Below are 15,643 nucleotides of genomic sequence, written 5' to 3'. Positions count from 1 at the left end.
AAGATGAGGACCCGGCATCAAGAGGCCCCCTCTGAGAAGGGCTCAGCATCTTGCCCTGAGAAGATTTCAAATCGCAAGCAAAATGTCGGCTCAGCAAAGATGTCTCAGCAAAAAAACAAAGGAAGGGCCTTCTTTTTCTTCTCTCTCTCTCTCTCTCTCTCCTCTGTACAATGAAGAGGCTTCCCAAGAAGATAGCTAAGATCCATTCTGCACTCGGAGTCTGATGCTGAGATAATCTAAAATATTTCCTGTCTTTCTCCTATTTTTGTCTTCACTTCTCTTTCTGTTTCTCTTTTTTAAATTAATCATTCTCTTTTCGCTTTGTTTTTGGGTTGTGTTTTGTTTTTCTCTTTCTCTTTTCTCTATCTCCTCTCCTCTATTTTCTTCTACTCTCACTCTCATCGTCTATTCAGGAAAACCACCTTCTAATAAGAACACCGTGGTTGAGGTCCTGCCTTCCTCCTTGAACTCTGCCTGGTGCTCATTTGCTAAACAGCAGCGATGCCCACAGCCTCCACGGCTGAGGTGACCCGAGATGGGCAGGCGAATGAGGAATAAACCCAGGGATCAAGGTCCCTAAAGGGGCTTCCTTTCAGACCTCTGGCCTAAAACTTCCTCTTGGTCTCCAGCAAGGCCCCCCCAAGGTTAGCAACTGTCCTTCCCCTTTCATTTGAAAGAATTTTCTAAATTCCAGCAGATGGAAGGGAAAGGGCAAGCAAAAAGTCACAATGTCACTGACATACTTCAAAATATTTCTTTCCTATCCAGGCATCTGTTCTCAAACCATAATGCAAGCTACAGGACAAAGGTTGTTCTCTGACCCGGGGAGAGAAATCCTGAGAGAGCACGGAACAGCTATAACCAGAGACTGCTCCTAGCTGTCAGGGCAAACCTCTAACAACTTCACGTGGCTGGCAACAAACCTGTGGCTTTGGTCTGGGGGTATGGCGAAATGCCCATGATCTGGGAATCCTTATGCTCTCTTCCCAGCCTGGGTACTGACTGGCTGGCTAGATCTGAGCCAGTCACTTTGCCTTCCTCATCTCAAAACTGCTTCCCTGGATGGTGCTGAGTCTCGCTCGCCACAGAAAATCAACACGAAGGCTAAAGGCTGTACCGCCCTCTGGGAGAATCAGCATTGTTAGTATTTTGCTTGCAGCAAATCCCTGGGTCAAGTGGCAACTTTCAAATGTCAGACTTGAGAGTTGGTGTCTGTTTGGGGCTTTTTTTTTTCCCTCCTCCTCTAATTTAATATATACTTAGGATGCCTGTTGCTATGCAAGAAACACAACATAGAAGAAAAATACTGCAGCCCAACATGAGGTTGATGATAGTCCAAAACTGAAAATGACAGATGACTTTGTAAAAATGGAATGTGTTTTTGAAAACATTACAATGAAAAACTGAACTCTGGTCATTTTGGTGATTTTTAACTTTTGGATTTTCCACCCAGCCCTGCCCAGGTCCTAAGCTTACTTAAAATGCGCAGGGGAAGTTCCCAAGGACCTCTTACTCTTGGGTTGTCTGGAATAATTTACCAGGCTTTCAGAAAACATGCCATCCCTCCTGACTGAGTCCCCAACCCCCATGTCACTGGGGTTTTCCAGGACTGCTTTGAACTGAGTGGCCTCGAAAGTCTTTGCAAACTCTTAAGTGCTGTGCGTGTGGGTGAAGTGCCACAAGGATGCTCACTGTGGCGCTGGCACACCGGACAGCGGCTGGGTCATGTTTTAGGTCATTATTTTAGAGGTCAAGGGAAACCTGGAGCTCCTGCCTTTACCTGCCAAGGATTTTGCTGACACAACCATGGCTGACCCGAAGCTGCCTGGAGATGTCGCAGGGCCTGACACCTTGATGAGCAAGTTCCACTATCCTTTGGCGGACTACATCCGGGAGTGGCCGTCCATTCACAAAAACTCCCCCAAGCTGATTCACTCCTCCATGTCCTGAAACAGATTAGAAACAGAAAGCGGGGGAAAGGGTGGTTAGAACCAGTCACATAGAAGGAGAAGTCCTGTTGGGAACATCCAGAGCCCCTCAGATCAGAAATGGCTGCAGGCTGGACATCTTGAGCCTGGAGTCTGATCATAAAGACTACATTAATACCTCAAATTGCTTTGTAAAATTAACCTTAGCCTTTGTCAATCTTCGGCCAGTCAATTGGGCTAATGAGGGCAAGCATCGCCATACTATGCTTCCTTTAGTTATTAGGATTTTCTGTGCAATTCTTTTTTTAACAATGGAATATGTGAAGACCTCAGTCTATACGAGGGACACAACTTACTACATACATGATACTGAGGTCTAAGAAAAAGCCTCGGGAGAAAATACATTTTAAAATACACGAAATTTAAAGACATTTTTAAAAATAAAACTCTTCCTTTTAACAAATACTGTATCTTCAAAAGTGAAAGGGACTACCCCAATAAACCTAAATCTCGGGGGTGGGAAATTTTTTTTAAAATCAACAATCTGATTAAGGGCTACGTACTTTTTAAATTTTTTTAATAGTATCTGCATGGTGTTGAGACAAAACCCAACCACTGCCTTGATAAAAATACTTTCTTTAATTATATACCCAATAAAACTGAGGGGAGAAATAAACAAACAATAATGATGAGGCTGATGTGCAGATTTGACCACTGTATCCTCTCAGAGCACACAAAAGAAATGGATCGGAGGATCATATTTATTTCACCCTATTGCACTACGATTTGCTAGAAAGGAGTTTCCCTAAAATTTTTGGAGTGTTTTGCAATTGACAAGCAGCTATCAGTTGGTTCAGGGGAAATAAAGAAGGCTTCTGGACCCAGGTTTTACAAAGGCTCTGGGACAAATTTTAAGTAGAGTCTGGGAAAGCATCTCCCCACCCATAAGCTTCCTTACATCCAGGTCCATCTGGAGGGAAGGAAACAAGGATACAAGTAACTGAAGCGCCAACCCAGTAAACACTGGGGGTAGCAACAATATTGACCTTGTAGTTATTAATCAGGCACTGACATCACTGAAGCCAAAAGCTAAGTCCAAGCATTTACCAATGCTGCTGGCAGCTCAGAGGCCTGGAGGGGGAATAAACTAAACTGAGACTTGCCTGGGACTGGGCTATACCAGGGAAGCCAGGGCATTTTGGAGGTCACACACACACACACACACACACACACACACACACACACACCCCGACTCTGAAACATAAAATAGCCACCTCATCTCAGCTCTCAAACCCCTCCCCAGCACTCAACTACTATTCAGATTCATGAACAACATCTGAAATGGACAGGGGAAAGGAATCTATAACATAACCTATTTTTTTTTAATGCCAAACCAATTCACTGAAGTTTCTCAGGAGAGTCTGAATTCAATATTTCCCCAAATTTCCAACCTCAGGCTGATTTCAAGGAAAAATACAATTTTATAGATAACAACAGTACTTAATTCTAGTTTTAAACTGAATTTCGCTCTGATTTTCAAAATGAACTTTAGTTGGTTTTGATGTTCTAAAACACTCCAGACACAAGAAAAGGAAAACCATCTCATACAGGATATTTGCCGTTAGGAATATGATTGCGTAGTTCATCTAAAATCGAAAGACTGTAGCCACCCCTGGTCAAGGGTCTTAAGAAAGCTTTGTTCTGGGGTTGGGAGCATCTAATAAAAAAAAGGTTGTATGGATCTTTCAAGAACAGGCTGGATTTAAGAAGAAAGTAAATTCAAAATTGGTACAAGCTCATCTGAAAGGGCAAAAAAGGAAGCTAAAAGCCCTCAGCACACTTTTAAGATAACCTGTCAGTCCAGGCATTGTAGCCCATCTGCAATAGCCTGTTCCCTATACCACTGGTAATTTAAACTTTCTGCCCAAAACACAATGCCAACCTTCAGGGCAGTTCAAGAGCAGCTCTGTAAGACATTTGTGAGCTTCGGGGACCACTTGTATCATGGACACTCTAAGTGACAGCAAGCCCTATGCTCCTGACCACAAAGACTAAGCTACCAATACTTTTCCAGAGTCTGATCCACATGTCCACAGCTGACACCAGACCCAGGGTAACCTGGGATCCCCCTGGAAAAGACCCCAAACTCACTTAGCTCTCTCTGTCATAGTCCTATCCAATAAAGCAGGGGTGGGGAATGTCAGGCCCCCGGGCCATATAAAGCCAGAGAAATAATTTGGTCTGGCCCTGCTAAGACTTTAGGGGTGAATTAATTAAATGTTTGTCCAAATAACAAGCTAATTTTTATGTTTATAATTTTGTATGGCCTGCAAATGATGTTATAAATATCCAAATGGCCCTTGGCAGAATAAAAGGTTCCCCACCCCTGCTATAGAGCATTTCAAGGGTGGTAGGGAGGTGATTTACAACTGTGATCTGAGAACTGTGATTCTTTCTAATCTCAGGGTATGTCTCCCACTTACCCTGAGATTAGAAAGAAATAAAACTAGATGCCTGAGAGAGGGGAGGCATGATGGAGAAAGAAAAGAGGAAAAGTGAGATATTAAGGGAAAGGGTGCAAAGAGTGGGGACAGACAGCAAGAAACGAGAGATTGGAAAGGAAGCCTCAAGTTAGGAAGGCAGAGGAGAAAATGGAATGGATTAGCCAAAACAGGTGAAGAAAAGAAAGGTATGGCGCACAGAGGGAAGCAAGGAGGCCTGAAGAAAAAAAAGGAGGACAGATTCCCCAGTGAAGGGGAATGGAGGGCAGGGTGCTTCTGTGAAGGGGGGGGCCTTTGTTTTCGGGAACCCTAGGTTCAGCCCTGCATCTCCTGACAGAACACAAGTCCAGCCTCTACTTCCTGTGGACTCCAGCTGGGTGAGAGTTCATCCCATAGAGGGTGCTGGAGGCAGACACAGACTCAGCTACTCTTTTCAGGGCCAAGTAGAATTTACAGAGAGACGGACACAAAGATAGATGGAAACAACTCAAGAAAAAGCCCAGGAAACAGACACAGATACAAGGGAAACAGCCCTGCCCCCACAGGACTGACAGAAAAGAGTTCAAAGGAGGGGGTTGGGGGGAGAAAAATGGTTGAATTGCAGATGCCCCTGGGGCCTTTGTGGCTCTGGTCTGGAAGGGCCAGCCCCCACAGATGCTCCTCAGGCCCGGATAAGAACATGCTTCCCACCAGGGCCCTGTCCACACCCTAGACTGGGCATGGGGTCTTCGAGAGAGAGGGTCTCTGCTGTCTCAGTCCCAGATTTAACTCCAGGACTTGGAGAGATATTGAAATTTCTCTTAGTGGTACCTGAGGGAATGAATGAAGGGACACACAAACATGCCAAGAGGAACACAGGGAAGAGCAGGGATGAAATTTCATGAATGGACTCTTAAATGACTGACAGATGCTGACACACATTGACGGTCAAGCCATAGATACAGAAATAGTTAAACCAGACACAGCACCTTGCACATGTGTGTACCCACCCAGACATTCCACTCTCCTCTTTCTGGAGCCTAAGCCCCTCACCCTCCTCTTCTGTAGATCCTTGAAGACCCAAGAACCAGCTCCGGGTTTGCCCATGTGAACTTCCTATCAGTCCTTTTGTCTCTCTGGCCTCAGTGTCATACTCTATAAAATGGGTGTAACTAAAGGTTTAGACAAATCTCAAGTAGGAGACTGGTTATAAAAGTGCTTTATAACTGGTAAGCATACCTGGGGGAGGGAAACATCTGGAGAGGGTTGTGCTGATGAAAGTGATGAGTCTGGAATAGGGGGTGGGGGCAGGGGAACTCGGAAACCCATTTCCAGGCAGTGCCTGCCCCTGCCGCACACACCATCTAATCTCTCCCACACAAAGCTGTCCTGTTCTGATGGGGGGGGGGGGGGGGGGAGAGAGGGTAGGAGCGGGGAAACTGACCAGGGCCAAGAAGGGAGATGAGGAGATGAGACTTGGTCTGAGCCCCTACTAACCCAGGGACCTCTAAGGGATCTACTGCATACCCCACTCCCCACCTCCAGTCACCAACAAATTGAGGCCCTGGAGCGTGTACATTGTGCAAAGTGCTTTGGACGTCAGAATCAAGCAGGCCCTGGAAGCTAGGCTGGCTGGGGCCCAGCCCCCACCGTGCTGCCAGGGAGTTGAAGATGGGAGGAGGGAGCACTCTCCAGGGGGCAAATGAAGGCCAGGACCAGGAGGGACAGATACACAGCATTAGCGGTTGGCTAACAGCATCTGGAAGTAGCTGCCTTCTCCACCCTCAAGATCACCGGGTCTGACGCTATCTCTCCAAGGGCTTGTGCAAGATCTCTGGGGCACCCCTGTGTGCAGAAGGAGGCAGTGAGGGTCTGTTGATCTCCCTTCCCCTCTCCCCAAGGAGAGAAGTGCAGGGGTCAGCCCTCCCCATTTTGTCCCCCAGTCTCTCCTTGGCTGAGCTAAGAGCTTGCCTACCAGAGTACTGACCCCCAACTCGTTTGTTTTCTGGCTCACTCTGTGAGATCAGAGCCGAGATCAGAGCCTCTCCCGAGCCCAGCTCAAGTGTGCGCAGGAGAGGGCTGCCGGGGGCGCTGGGGTCACCACGGACTGGAAACTGTTTTGGCACAGGCCCCAGAGGATGAGGAATCGTTGGGGCTGGGACCGGAGCAAACGGCTTCACTGCGCAAACCTCCGCACGGCTTTGGTGGATTACCTCCGACTGGGGAAACGGACACAAAGAGAAACACCTGCGGGCAGTCAGCCCCTATCGCCTAGATCAGCATTTCTCTGCCTACCAGGCCACTCGGCCCTCCGGGTGAAAAAGGACAGATTCGCCCAGGGAAGCTCGCCTTCTCTCCAGCCGGGTCTCCGCTTGCCTTTGTTAAACAGGGGACCCACGGCTGGTAAGCAGGATTGGGGGCTGTCTGAGGAGAAGCTGGCTTGCGGAGGGCTCCCAGCCAGGGAGCAACCCTATGACCTGCGGCCCGTGGGGACCCAAGCTGGGCACCGGCTGGATGCCGCCCAAGCCTGGCGCCTTGTTCCGGCCCAGCTCCGCAGCGCGCAGAAGGGAAACGCGATTCGTTCCACTTGGTATTTCCTTGAAATCTCCGAATCTAATCCGGCGCTAACTCGCCGTGAGAGAAGCGCATCTCACAGGAGGCTCTGCTAAAGGGCGAACTGGCAGACCCCGGCGGGTCAAGCAACCGGCCACCGGCCTCGCCTCGCCCGCGCCCAAAATGACCCTTCCCGTCTCCTACACACTCGGCGTCTTTAGAAAGCGGGGCGCCTGGATGGTGACTAATTGGCTGCTTCTTCATTTATTTTTTTAAAAAATTTTTTTAGGGGAGAAGTCATCAGAAGGCAAGCGTCCTGCAGAGGAGGACTGGATGGTGCCTTTAAAGGTCTGTGTATGGGCTGGCGGGCTTCTAAGCAGAAGCTCAGCTCAGGGACCTCTACTTGGTTGATTTTTCAAATCCCACTCAACTCCAGAACGCCTTTGGAGCTCTGGAACGGAGGTCCCCGCTTATCTCTCTCAACCTCTTCCTTCACACCCAGAAGCACACAGGCACTGGTTGGGGTCCCACTTTCCCTCCAAGCCCTGTTTGAAAAAAAAAAAAAAAAGGCGCTATCCGGGTTTGGGTGTGTGGGGCGCTGACTGAGAGTCAGACTGACCTTTCGCTACAACTTCGTACCCTCCAGCTAGTCCAGCCGGAGGCCTCTCCAGGTCCCGGCCAGGATTCTCCCAGCACTCTGAGACGTCGCTGCCAGGGCCCCCGAAAGGCTGCAGAAAAGGCTGCTGCTCGCTGCCTACGTTAGGCGTTGGTGGAGGCGGGACTCCCGGTGCCAGGTGCTCCGGGCCCAGGCGACCAGGCACTTTGTTCCACATCCCCGGCCTGGAAAGCCCTGCACTTTGCAAACTTGACTGCGCGGCTACAGAAGTCCTGGGTCCTGCCGGCCTTAGCACCTGCCCCGTAGTCCGGCACCCCCAACCCCGCCCCGGGCCGGAGAGTGAGAGAAGCGAGCTCGCCGCCTACTTACTATGCATGGATGCAAACGGGTCGTGCTTACAGTGTATTTCCATCGGGGCGCTCCAGACTGCAGGCCGGCCCACGCCGCCGCCTCCCGGCGCCAAGGGGCTGCCCAAAGCGGCTAAAGAGCCGCGCCGCCGGGCCAGGCACCGTGGAGCTGGGCTCGGAAAACACTGCTGGGCCGCCCGGCCGCGGAGATCGGAGATCGCCGAGAGCTGCTCCTAGAGGCGGGAAACCGCGCTAGTGCACTCCGGCTGGAAGCGGGGCGCCCAACTCCTGGTGGCTTCCCTCCCGGGCTGGCTCAGGCGGCGGCTCCGGACCCGAATCGGGGTAGCTGCTGCCAAGGCGCCCGCAGCCTCGGGGGCATGGCGTAGGGACCCGTCTCCGGGACGGCTGGCGCCCCTGGCCTCCGGTAGGAGCGGCTTTGAGGAGGCCTGCGGGACGCACGGCACTTGGTTTTACTCCAGGAGCAGCGAAGCCCGTGGGCTGCCAGGCTGGTTCCGCGGCCTCGCTGCCTCTGGAGTCTCCCCTCGGCCCCTCGGTATTCACTGGAGTCTTCTCTCCCTGCTTCTCTGGGTCTCGGGGGCTCCTACTTGCCGCCTCAGCCTCTCTCTGCCCGCCTCTCCGACGTCTCCCACGAAGTTGCAAAGAACTTCCTCTCTGGCGGTGCTGGGGCCCAGTGGGGTTCGCAGACGTTTCCGCTACTGACGCTGGGGACGAGACTCCGGAGTCCCGGCGAGCTTGCAGCCCTCATGCCCTGGGACCCGCTGCCTTCAAAGTTCCCGCGGCTCCCGCTTTCCCCCCATCGCTGGGACCAGGAAAAGGGACAACAGCGACAATCTCCTCCTCGCCTCACGCCCTACTCTGGAAGCCCCGCCGCCCTCTCTCGGAGGTCTCGTTCTACTGTCTTTCAGTTGCCTCTTCCGGGACGGCCGCCGCGCCTGCCCCAGGCGTGGAGCGAGGGACAGAGGAGAGAGCGGAAGGTCCCCTCCGCCACGGCCTCCGGGACTACTGGCGCTGAGGTGGAGCCGCTGTCGGCTTTGCCCGCGCTGCCGCCGCCGCCGCCGCCGCCGCCGCCGCTGCCGCCGGCGCTAGCCCTCGCCTGCTCGGCGCGCACAGTGCGCCACTGCGCCGCCCCGGAGCCGCTTTCAGGACCCGCTGCGTGTGGACAGCGCCGCCCGGGGCTCAGCCTCCCTCCGGGCGGGGGCGGGGCGGGCGCTAACCTGCCAATCACGCTTCACCAAGCCAATCAGAGCGGTGGCAGCCGGCCCTGGCCCGAGGCACCGCTCCATTGGCTGAGCAACCGGGAGGCTCCGCCTAATTAGCGGATACTTGGGCAATGGGAGAGAATGGGAGGCGGGGCCAAGGCAGCGGCGCCACGTTCATTGACAAACGCGCGGCGCGAAGGCCTAGTGAAGCCGGGATGGAGGGAGGGGGAGGGGATCCACCTAGTGCCCGGAGAGTCCCGTGGCACATCCTCAGGGAGCCTGCCCTCCACGGTGCAGCGTTGGGACCCTGAGATACCCTGAAGGCCTGGGGGCAGCCAAGGCAGGGGAAATAGTCTCCAGAAAACACACACACACACACACACACACACACACACACACACACACACACAAAACGGATGTTGGAGAAAGGCGAGTACAATAGAGAACCGGCTTTCAATCTAAGCACCAACAGACTCGCGTGCGCACATCTGCCCCGTTCTCAGTTTCTTCATCTGTAAAATGGGCAGAACTGGCTTACGTAGTCTTTAATGAAACTCCTGCCGGTGGAAACATTTCATAATTGTATCAAGTGCCTATTAAGCCGCTACCTCCTCGTCCACCCCTCTCCTTCTTTTTACCCCAGGCGCTCCCAAATCTGAGATAACCGAAAGGCAGAGACATTGAGGTGAAAAAAATTGTCACATTCCTTTAAAGTTGATAATCAGGGTGCTCCTGTAGGAAGAGGCTATCTGAGGCTTTGGATCGGGTTCCCCAAACACCGGGCCCTGAGAACCTCTTTTCAGCTCCAGGCCAGGAGCTGCCGGATGCTTTGGGATCTAGTTATCGGAGCAGCTGGAGCCTTCTGTCCACAGGGGTAATTCCACATCCGGCGCAGGGCCTCTTGGGAACTGAATGAACCCAGACCCGTCCAGTGCTAATGAGGGTGCCTGAAGCCGGCGGGTGGGTGGGTTCATTCTATCTGCAAGGTCCCTGCCAAGCCACGCTAGGCATGCTACCTTGCTGCAGCTTTCAGCTGTTGAAAAGACCTGACCTTCCCTCTCTAGGGGAATTTATAACAAAAACCTTCCTGGTCCAGAAAGGCAGGGTCTTTGACCAAGGAGTCTCAGTTTCTCAAGGGGGTGTAGAGAACCTGGAGCCACAATCAAAGGAACTGTTCTTTGAAAAGGAAGCATGGGGCAGGCTGTCTATACCCAGCAGGCAATAGTTCTGTGAGTGTTTACCTATGCCAGGGTCCTGGCAGAGACACTGAAGATTCTCCTGGGCCAGCAGCTCATGGGAGTGGTCCCAAGTCCCACCATTGTGCATTCAAAAGCACTGATCCTCTAATATTAAACATATATACAAGGGCTCTGGGGTGCCCATGCCAGACCTGGACTGGTAAGGAGGACAGAGCACAGGTTGACGCTGAGAAAACTCCTAGGTCATTCAGTCTCCCCTCTCTCTACCTCTGCCCCCTTTCTCACACCCCTACACTGGGTCGGTCCTCTAGCCCACCTTCTGTTCCTGTCCCAGACCCAGCTGCCCCTGAACCGCAGTTAAGTTTCCTGCGCTGACCGTCCCCACCCCCTCCAGGCACAGCTGCAGGAAACAGTCTCAGGCGAGCCTCTTGGGGATCAGGAGATTTCACGTGCAGGGAGGTGGGGTGGTGGCATTATCTCTTCTTTGTCTGGAACCCTGCCTGTCTGGATCTTCACACACACACACACACACACACACACCCTTCCTTGGAGCAGAAAGATCATAACTGCGCAGAGATACCAGGATGAGTTAAGGATCCCGCTTTCGCTCCACCGGTGGAGCATGGTGGATCAAAAGTGACTAGATTTCGAAGGGGCGGCTCTTCGTTCCCACAAGAGAGGCAGGGGACAGGGGTGGGGTGAGGATGCCTTTAGGGGCGCTGTGACATCTCCACCTCCAGCCCCGCTCATTTCAGGCCTGGAAACCCAGATTGTAAAGTATTTGAGCTAATAGGGCCTCGAGGCTAAACTGTCCCCATTTTACAGATGCGGAACCTGAGGCTGAGGCGGGATGCGACCTGTCCAAGGTCACACAGCAAGTCCGGGCTAGAGGAAAGGCTGTGGGCCGGGCAGCTTTTCTCATAAGGGTCTCTCCAGAGCCACTCTCAGGATGGCAGGATGGGCGGGCGTTTGGGAGGGGGCACGAGGATACGGTACCAAATGAAAGCACCCAGCTAGGACGTGCCCACGCCAACGGCTTTCCTTCCCATCCCTGGGGAGGCTTGGACAGAGTCCCCGGAGCGCTGCCGCGGTGGGACGGGAACGCCAGATGTTACCGGATCAGAAATAGCCCTTTCACACAGCAGGTCAGTGCCGGGCTGCCTAACCTCTTTGGCCAGAGCCGCTCCTACCGCACTGTGCGCTGCGGCCAGAGGAAGCCTCCCTCTGGGTCGGCGGTAATTCACCGCCTCCGGGGTGGACCGGCCTCCGGGAACTTCTAACGCCAAGAGGCATCACCAGACCTGGTATCCGGGCCACCTTGCCCAACCTTACACCGCCAAACGGCGGCTCAGAGCGACCCCAGGGCCAAGCCCGGCTTCTGCGCCTCAGTCCAGCCTCCGGAAGCCCGTGAGCCCACGAGTCTGGGTCCCGGAGAGAGAGGAGCAAGCACCCTGAAGGCGGTCGGGCCTCGCTCTGCGCAGCAGTCGCGTGGTTTCATTCCCCCCCACCCCCCATCCCCGCTTCCCCGCAGCAGGACTTTGGGCCGGACCCTGTGCTAACTAAGCGCTGGAGGCAGGAGACCGGGAACGAAACCTTCCGGGAAGAAACCCAATTTGTGTAAATGGAATTGCCGTTGGAAGTTTTGCTACTGAAAGAAAGCCCACTGAGAATAATGTTTGCGAAGCCAAAACACCTTCAGAGAAACGTCCCCCTCGGTCCTCAGCCACACAACCTGGCTTCACTCGAACCCACACTGCCGCCCGCTTCCCCTCTGTCCGGCGCGCGGCCCCTCCTGCGCCCCGCGGCGACGGCTGCCGTCGCTCTGGGGGCCTGAGATGAACTCCCACAGCCCAAGGCCAGCCCATTTCCCTGCTCCTGCTTCAGGCAGAGCGAGGCGCACGGGGCCCAGACCGGTTGCTCCGTTCAGTGAAGGCAGAGGTGACACAGCCATCGCTGTCCTAACTGGGTGGGTCCTCCCTAACCCTCATTTCAAAAACATCAACGAGAGACAACAACCAACGCCAGGGGTCAGAGCTGATTCCTGCTCCTGGATCAGGGGTCTGCTCTGCCTGGCCCAGGTCCAGCTGTAAGAATCTTGGGAGTGAGTGACAAAAGGGAAGAGTTTCACCAGATTTCTCTCGAGAACCATGCCAATGGTCTCGGTCAGGATTTGTTTTCGTTTCCAGTGCACACCAAAGGCCAGGCGCTCCCGGGCACCTCTGGGACTGACTGCCTTTCTCTGTCTAAAGGCTTTAGGCGGTGGGGCCCTTCTCCCAGGCTCAGTTTCCCCATGAATCTAATAGGGAGAAGAACCCCTGAGATGAGGCCTCTCAAGGTTCTGAAAGATGGAGATCCAGGGGTAGAGAATATTGTCGTCATTCACTGGCTCATTCTAGAGCTGGAGGGCTTGGTGCCATTGCCTCTCCTGGTCTCCCTGGCCTTGGGGAGCCTTCACTCACACAGCAGCTGGCTTGCCCAATGATAGTTTTTCTCCAAGGATGCCCACAGCGGCAAGAGGGGGGGGGGGGGTGGTGTTCTCCCAGCAGGAATGAGAGGTCAGAGGTCAGAAAAGTCCTCCACAAGTCCCTGCCCCTCTCTGGGACCTGTTTTTCCTTTTTGGTACCACAAGGAAAAAAACTAGACAAGGAAATCTTTAAGTGGCTCCCTGCTCAGGGTTGACCTCAGCTGATCTTGGGCTTAAAGCTAGAAAGGCATAGGTTCCTTCCCCCTTGTATAGATGGAGGAACTGAGATCAAGAGACAGAATGGAAACCAGTTCTGAAGAAAGGAAAGAGGCCCAGAAAAGGCCTCAAAGTTAGGAGCGGGAGGAAGTCCACGTAAAAACCCCAAAACGAGACCTGGATGCCCCCAGCCTGTCCAGCTTCTTGGCTCTCCTCTTCCCTAGTGGGGCCCAGGCTGGGGCAGACAAGCAGAAGGGCGGTGCCACCTGAGGTGTCCCCAGCTACCTGGGAAAGGCGCCCTTTCTCCAACCCGTCAATGGAGAGGGGGCGTGGCTCTTCGGAACTTTCAACTCTGGCCAGCCTAACTGCCCCTCCCCGGCCCCACCCAGACCCATCTCCATGAGGAATGAAATGCTTTATTGATTAAACGATTATTCAGGCGATTGAACTAATCAAAGAGCCCATCGACCGCCATGAATTACATTCTTTGTAGACAGCTCATCGGGGAAGGCAGCAGCGGTCAGCCCCTGAACACTCAGCCATTCCCAGCACAAACACAAACCCTCGTCCCAGCACGGGCACCTCTGGGAGTCCCACCTACTCAGGGACCCACTGGGGGAAAGAGGGAAGAGTGGGGATAGAACAGAGGGGGTTCCCCTTACTGCACTCTCAACCTGGGGGATCCTCTTCAATGCTGCCTCTTCGATTTCTGCCCTCACTTCTCGTTACTCACAGTTTTGGAAGCACCTCTAAGCCCTGGGAATTGTCCTGGGTTTGGGCTATAAGTTCACCTCTCTCCTTCTGCTTTCTGACCTATATTTAGGGCTGAGGAACAGATGGGAGCTCATCGATCCACAGGAATGGGGGAAAGGGAGTTCTTGCCAGGGCCAGGAGTGTGTTTGGGCGTGGGTTAGCACGCTTGGCCTAAGGAGTAGAAGAGGCTCCTATACCCAGCTTTTACCTCAGGGCAAACAGAGGCTTCCTGCTGCCTGCCACCTCCTCTCAGATATAAACACATCTTGCTCCTCACTGCCTGGGCCTGTGGGAGGCACACCTGGGTCTGTCAGAAAGGCCTGTCTGCATACCAGAACTGGATGCCCAGAGGAGGCACACATGTCCACCCTGCTTCTGCTCCCCTCCTTTGGAGGGGCATCCTCAGATGAAACCTGAGCACACCACACACACACACCCCGGTGTCAGAGGCTGGTCTAGGTGAAAGCGAAGGCAGGCGGGGGTCCCTAGAAATGTCTCAACTAGCATATAGGCTTGCCTGCTCTCTCACCTGCCCATGCTGTGCCTGCCGCTGGAGACCCTTTCCTACAAAGGGTAGGCTCAACTGTGCCCACAGAGAGAAGCAGTGCACACAACACACTGAGGGTCTGCACTGAGGACTTTTCCTGAATTCACACTTTCACTCCTGGTTCTCCTAATAGAACAGGACCTGAGCCTGTTCACAGGCTCAGCACAACAGAACCCCACAGGCCCTCGACCCATCCCTGTGCCTAGAGGCTGGCACGTTTGTGTATAGTGGCATGTACACAGCGAACAGCTGTTGACATGTACACATCTTTCTCACTTCCAAAATCACTTAGAATATGACAGATGAACACAGACCTTTAAAAAGAATAGATATACGCTCAGAGACTTATCCAAATTATATATATATAACACACATTTTGGATACAAAAGAACAGTATCTAGGAACACCAACTCATAAACACACTAACACATGTATGAATATAAAGACACACAGGCACATAAATTCATGTACACACACTCAGACATTTGAAAATCCGGTATAGAGGGACACACAAACGCATTGCCACTCTTGCACACTCTGAATCCATATGTAAACACACAGACCCAAACAAACTTTCAGACCCCCAGACAGACACCTACATAAATATTCAGGAATAGAGGAAAAATAGGCAAACTCTCTGACACTTGGAATGATGCAGAAGTCCGTGAATAGACTGGCGAAAAGACACACAAACGTGCCACAGACCAACAGGCAGTCAATCCTGGCAAAAATGAGGCCCCCTCCCCCAGGGCCGAAGCTCGGGAGGACCAGCACCCAGCTGGGTCCCGGGAGTTAGCGCGCCTGGAGCGGGTATCGCGGTCCTACCTGTCCTGCCGGTCCGAGGAGTTGGGTAATTTTTCTCTAAATCCATTTTGATTTTTCAGAACTTGATGGAATGGACAGGGGGGAAAAAGTTTCCACTTTTTTTGTGCTTCTTTTTTTTTTTTTTTTTTTTCTGGTGTCAGGGGCCGCTCACAGGTCGGAATAATTCAAGCCTTCCGCTCCCCCGCCGAGCTGGGGTAGCTGATCACTGAGCTGAAACTAAACGTTTTAGGTGGAAAAAAAAAGCGTCCGAAGGCACCGTGAAATGATTAAGGAACTAAAGAGCTTCTCGCCATGTGAGATCATGTCCTGTTCTCGCCAACATCACAAGATGTCCCCAGACACGCCGCGCCCCCAGCGTGCGGCCCCGCGCTGCCGGCCCAGAGCCGGGCAAGGTGTCCGCGCTGTGCAGAGGGGCCTGCTCCGCGGGCCAGACGGGGCGGGCCGGGCCGGGCCGGAGCAGTGCTGAAGGCCCGGAGAGCAACAGTGTCGCAGCCA

The 15,643-nt window shown here is 53.2% G+C and overlaps 1 protein-coding gene across 8 annotated transcripts in view; it reads right to left on the bottom strand.

Annotated features, from left to right (window-relative positions):
- The window catches only part of PAX5 (paired box 5), a gene marked incomplete at both ends in the record, with an annotated part of 152,272 nt that extends 137,052 nt beyond the window's left edge, over window positions 1-15,220 (bottom strand). For 7 of the 8 annotated variants that reach the window (XM_079791276.1, XM_079791278.1, XM_079791279.1 and 4 more), the window contains 2 exons: window positions 1,781-1,946; window positions 15,149-15,220. In XM_079791276.1, coding sequence (XP_079647402.1) covers window positions 1,781-1,946; window positions 15,149-15,194 — 212 coding nt within the window. Of the gene's footprint in view, window positions 1-1,780; window positions 1,947-7,946; window positions 7,990-15,148 lie in introns of those variants that run through there. The other variant, XM_079791277.1, reaches the window with a different exon arrangement.
- Window positions 15,221-15,643: the final 423 nt, after the last annotated feature.

This window comes from Cnephaeus nilssonii (assembly GCF_951640355.1).
Source record: "Cnephaeus nilssonii genome assembly, chromosome: 14".
In the NCBI taxonomy this organism is placed as follows: Eukaryota; Metazoa; Chordata; class Mammalia; order Chiroptera; family Vespertilionidae; genus Cnephaeus; species Cnephaeus nilssonii.
Note: the sequence above shows the minus strand (reverse complement) of the source record. Positions and strands in the feature narration are given on the sequence as shown.